The sequence below is a fragment of the Mastigoproctus giganteus genome, chromosome 14, assembly GCF_048544385.1.
Source record: "Mastigoproctus giganteus isolate SK-2022 chromosome 14, ASM4854438v1, whole genome shotgun sequence".
NCBI lineage: Eukaryota > Metazoa > Arthropoda > Arachnida > Uropygi > Thelyphonidae > Mastigoproctus > Mastigoproctus giganteus.
Window position 1 is genome coordinate 34,570,772 of NC_143588.1, and position 6,000 is coordinate 34,576,771.

The following is a 6,000-nucleotide window of genomic DNA, read 5'->3' on the forward strand; positions in this document are numbered from 1 at the left end:
GAAAGTTGTAATATTCCTCGTCGATATCTTGGTCCTGAGCAGTCTGCAGAAGCTCAAACTTGTTCTTAAGTTCCAGTACATACTGCTTTTTCTCCTCCTCTGTTATTTCAAAGACCTTTGTATTATTTACTCGAGTCAGTTTTTTCCTTTCCTTTCCTACATCTATATCAAGTGTACATCTTACCATTCTGTGATCACTTCCAACATTTACCTTATTCAGGACGGTAACATCATTCACAATATATCTTCTGTTAGTGAGGATGAAGTCGATTTCATTAGTTGTTAATCCATTTGGACATGGACATGGAGTGGACATGTATTTTGCAAATTTGCCTTTAGCCAGCGGGTGGTTAATTGCTGGAACAAACTCCCATCTGTCTTTGTGGAAGTTGATAGGTTAAATAAATTTAAGGAGTAACTGGACAGGAATTTGGAGGGAATGGTGTAGTTTTTTTTTTTTTTTGGTTGATGCTGCATAAGCTCATACACTTGCTTGCTTGCATCATGCCACTACTACTACTACTATATAACAAACATTACACACGTTATTTATAACTTCTAACTTATTCAGTATTGTAGAACATACACATTACATGAATTGTAAATTGCCGTGCATTTGATCGGTTGATGGAGCAGTTGCCTGATTTGTCCCTTCGAAGTTGCATTCTGGACGGCATATAGATTTTTATTTATTTATATTAACAGTACTGTTTTAAAAACTGATGTGCATCTCCTGAAACAATGCCTTTCACCAGTGGTGAACAAACGTCTTCTAAAATATGGTTCCACTGTCTCATTGTGATGCAGCATCATCTAGGAGTGCAATTTTGTCAGCTAGCCTCGTGTGTCAAAATAGCTTGGCATGGGACTGATGTGGCCTGTCGGTGGTGGCGCCTTTGGCATCTGCCCCAATGCCAAGGTATTCCTGCACTACTGGATGTTCATATGGCTGTTTGAAGGGCTGTGCTTAATAAAGAAAACCCCCGATCGCATATAACATTTCATTGTGGTAATTTGCATATTCGCAGGTGTGCAATATAGAATTATCATTGTATACATTGTATTATGCAACTGTGAGACTTTCCCACTTTGAAGAGCTCTAATGGAAATTAGAAAGTTATTTACCACTTGGAAATTTTTAACAACAATCCCAGAGGATATTCCTGCATAGAGGAACAAAAGTTAAAAGTTAGTTATCCTCCTGTACAGTTAGATAAAATTTTGCACATTATGCCCAAATTCATGTACCACTTGATTTTTTTAACAGAAGCCAATAAAATTAGCTTCCATGTGAGAAATGTTAGAATGCAAAGAAGAAGTTAAAAAAGAGGCCTCAGTAGCAGCTGAAATGTGGTTTAGTAAATTTTCAGTAAATTACAGTTCATTTATATAGCTTACTAACAGTGTAAAATTAACATCATATATCATAATGGTGAATCGGATTATGTGATCCATTAATTACATGATAAGTGGGAATAACAGATCATAGGTTAAAGTGATTAATGGATGTGATGATTTAGATCAGTGATTGCCTAATGGAAAAGCAGGTTGCCACTAGTCACCAGAATTTTCGTTGACTCTTTCTTTACCTGTTTCAAAGTCGCCCATTTCATGTTTTTTTTTAATGTAATTAAGAAACAATGTACTACCGTAGCCGAATGGTCAGGAGCGGGAGTGCAGTGGCACACGCTTTTTGAATAGACCAGGGTTCAAGCCCCTGACTGCTAAATACGGTCGATCTGCCAATCCGCACTGGACCAGCGTGGCAGATTATGGTCCATTTCCCTCAGCATGAATTGTTGAGGAGGCTTCCATCCTGCAGTGGGTTGATAATGGCTGCAATTTATTATTTTTTTTTATTGAAATAGTTCTATAAAATGATGCTACTACCTTAGGATAGTTTTCTTCTCAGAGACAACAATATCCCCAGAAGATCAACAGTGAAACCTAATTCACAGTTATAATTAACGGAACTATTATAAAAACATGAAAATGGGCAGTTTTGGAATAGGTAAAGAGTCTATTTGTAAAATAATAAGAGAAGTTTACCTCAATATAATACGTAGAACACAACCGTATGATACTCTTCAGCAATTAAAACAAAATAATCGCAAATATTACATTACAGTAAAAAATAATTAAAACTCAATTGAACACAATTATAAATCAAATGAACACAATTAAAAATTAAATTAAAAGCAATTAAAACAAAAAAAATTTCTTTTAATATTTGATTAATTGTGTTCAATTGAGTTTTAATTATTTTTTACTGTAATGTAAGATTTGCGATTTTTTTCATTTTAATTGCTGGAGAGTATCATATTATATTGAGGTAAACTTCTCTTATTATTTTACAAATATTAATATCAACATAGAACCGATTGAGCATTACAGCTCTGGTTCATACTATTAGAGTCTATAAAAATTCTGGTGACTTTAGTGATAATAATGCACCACGTAGCACAGTGTTTGGATTAACACTGAGAAATCTGTCATTGTAGTTACTTTGTTTCTCTCTGATTCTTAAAATTAATTAGCAATAAAATTTGCATTCACATACAAAGTCATCCCATTAAAACCCACAAGAAATTATAATAATGAAATTATATGTTATTAATAGCTCAGTACAAATACAAAACATTACAAATGATGTGAAAATCAGGGATACTGTATTAGATAGATTGCACTGTAAAATGCAGCCCAACTGCTGAGTTAGAAGGGGGAGTGCATTATCTAACCAAAAAAATGTACCCAACAACTTTAAATGGTGGTCAAAAGTGATTGGACCTGCCAAAAAATGTTAGTATGGTGTTGGGTCACCATGTGAAGCCAGATGAGAACTGGTATGGCAAGGCAAGAAATTCACTGGACTCTGGAAATGCCATACAGGAATTGGATGCCTTTGTCTATAAAAAAATTGCCAATCCATGTAGATTGCGTGGTGCTCAAATCCTCTGCCATAGTCATCCTCCCACGAATATTCCATGCTGTTGGTATTAGGGAATTGAGAAGGCCCTGGCAAATGATCCTTGTGATCTATGAACATAACAGTCTGTCAGGGGTTATTCCTTTGGGAGGTACTTTACTAGCCACTCTGTACACACACACACACACATGCACATGCACAATCCCTCAGTCTCTGACACAGTTGTTAATTCTTTGGCTGATGGCGTATACCCAACAAACCGACCACTCTTTAAATGTGTATGTGTCTAGATTGCTTTTTGTGTGATCCTCCCTTAATTTATAATATAGATTAAGGGAGGATTACACTAATTTATAATATAAATTAAGTAAATATATATAAGAATGTGACAGCAGGATTTGTTCTCATTTAACCATTTTTCTTTCTTACAGTTCTTGGTTCAAGCAATGTATGATTTCCAACCTCAAGAGCCTGGTGAACTTGAATTTCGTCGGGGAGATATCATTACAGTAATTGACCGATCCGATCAAAATTGGTGGGAAGGTGAAATTGGATCTAGGAGGGGATACTTTCCTGCTACTTATGTTGTTCCTTATCATACATAATTCTTTGAATAAGCATTAATTGTACATAATGCCCATGTTTCCAGTCCATTTTTGAAATTAGTGTGAGGTAGAGGCTCTTCCCCCCCTTTAGTATTTTATCCCATCTCTCCTCTCCTGAAGTATAGCTTTCCACTAATTTATCCCCCTTGTCCTTTAATTTGAATTTATGTGATGTGACCCAGCTAATAACTGTTCATATGCTCTCTAAGTGTATTAAAATGTAACTATCACCGAAATGATCTGTAGTGATGTGTAGGTAATGCAGATATAAGGTGACAATGTATAATCCTGCTTCATTTCGTTTTGTAACATAGTAAGAAAATTGCTTTTACAAGTTTTATATATATATATATATATATATATATATATCTTCCTTTAATATATAGTAGCAGCAAGATTTTATTTAATCTTTTGCTCAAAATCATGCTTGCTTAATTTGTTATTTCTTTGCTTTTCATCAGTTTATATGCAAGTAATGAATTATATGTTGAACAAATTTTGTAATCATACTGTAGTGTAACTCACTGCTGTTGTCGTAATGGCCCAAAGTGAATATTGCCATAATAGCTGTCACTAAAGATAGAGAAGTAAGGTTATCAAAAGAAGACTGAAAAGTGATGGTATTTCACTAATAACCACAGCGTTTAATGCAAAATTAATATGTGCAACTTGTCCTTACTCCATCAATGTACTCATCAAGGTGTCCTTTTTTACATGACAAACTGATTTTCAGGTTTATGTTTAAGAAATATTCACTGGAATTAAATATAAAATTGGAACACATATGATATCTAGATTAGCACTAAAAATTTTATAATTATGTTTTAATGAAATAAAAAGTTGGTTTCATTCTACGGAATATGTATAACATTCCTCCATTGATACACCTTTTTTTACTGCCAAATACTGTTTCACCCTTTTCTTTTTTTGTTATTCAGTGTATATCATTCATTTTCTTCATATTTGTGTATTTAATGCTAACTATTTATATTTTAAAGTAAAAAATATTCTTTGAAAAGAAGACAAAATTGATACTGATAATATGCCAATGCTAGTGTTAAAATAATAAATTATGTTAAAAATTTCAAATATTTTCTTCAGTATACGACTTCAAATTAGCATACCTGCATACATACCTTGCTTATATATCAATTAATACCTACTTCAAGGACATTGACTGGTATTTTAAGAGAAATACCAATGACCAATGAAATCTTGTAAAGTTTTTAAAAACATTTACTCATTTCATTCATGTTATATAATATGTGAGGAAGCAACAGCATTAGAATAAAATATTAATGTATACAGGAATATTTCTGCGCTGGAAAAATTAAATTTTAATTTGAAATCTGGTATGCATTTTAATTACATTAGTCCACAAGAAAGTTATAGGAGGAAAATAATTGAATACTGAAATTTCAGTTTAATTGTTTAATGTAATATGCCCAGTGAATATTATTTATCATCATATTTTGTTATACCATTATAAAATTTATCTGTAATTTATTCCAAGTCTTTTAACTCTTAATAGCTTTCCTTTATAGCTTTGATAAAGTAAAAAAAGAACTAAAGCTCCTTATATGTGAGAGGTATTCCAAATTAAGGTAAGTTTGGCATACCTATCACAAATTAGTAAAAAGTTTTAGTTGTTTTATAAATAAATGTTTGCTTCATGAAGCCTCTTGAGTTAAAAGAAGACTTTGGAATAAAATTACAGGTAAACTTTATATTGATATCCTAACCAAGGTACTGAACAAGTTGTTCTTAATCCTATTACATGAGTTGTGTACCTTAAAGAAATACAGTATTTGAATTTATTTTATGTGTAGCTATTTAAGAATGGCTTAACAAAACCTCTACGTAGAAGTATGGGACTCTGCCTACAGATGGTTTTTTTTTTTTTTTTTTTTTTTTTTTCTCTCTCCTTTAAAGTTGTATCTCTGTAATTTAAGTTTCTTTCAGAGAAGCCTGATTTCATCAGAACTTCAAGCATTGAATCTAAATATAGTGTGTTTAATGTGCCATAATTATCCAAGGTTGAGTTTTCATGTAGAACACAATATTGAATTAGTGTCAGGAATGTTTCCTTTATACACCTTTTGATGCTTTTAATTGCTCTCATATATACTAAACATTCTGTTAAAATTCTACATTATTACTTGATATTTTGGTATTTTCTTTAATTTTATTTTGTACTTAGATAAGTGGGGCTTGATGTTTTAATGGTGTTTGTATTGAAAACCTGACTAATTTGTGCTACTATATGATTGTGTATTTAAAGTTCAGATACTGCACCATGTAAATGAATCCTTGAAATTATAAAAAAAAAAAAAAAAAAAAAAACCCTACATGTTTTTTTTTTTTTTTTTTTAATTATTATTTGTTATTGTGTTCATTCTGAAATAAAATTAATGTAACAAACCAATTAGAATTATATGCCTAGTATAAAGTTATAATGTCAAATAGCAT

The 6,000-nt window shown here is 32.0% G+C and overlaps 1 protein-coding gene across 3 annotated transcripts in view; it reads left to right on the forward strand.

The window, feature by feature from the left end:
• drk (growth factor receptor-bound protein 2 drk) overlaps positions 1-5,767 on the forward strand; it is a 191,953-nt gene extending 186,186 nt beyond the window's left edge. For all 3 annotated transcript variants that reach the window (XM_090389274.1, XM_090389275.1, XM_090389276.1), the window contains exon 7: positions 3,358-5,767. In XM_090389274.1, coding sequence (XP_090245400.1) covers positions 3,358-3,531 — 174 coding nt within the window. In that variant the 3' untranslated portion in view covers positions 3,532-5,767. The remainder of the gene's footprint in view (positions 1-3,357) is intronic.
• Positions 5,768-6,000: the final 233 nt, after the last annotated feature.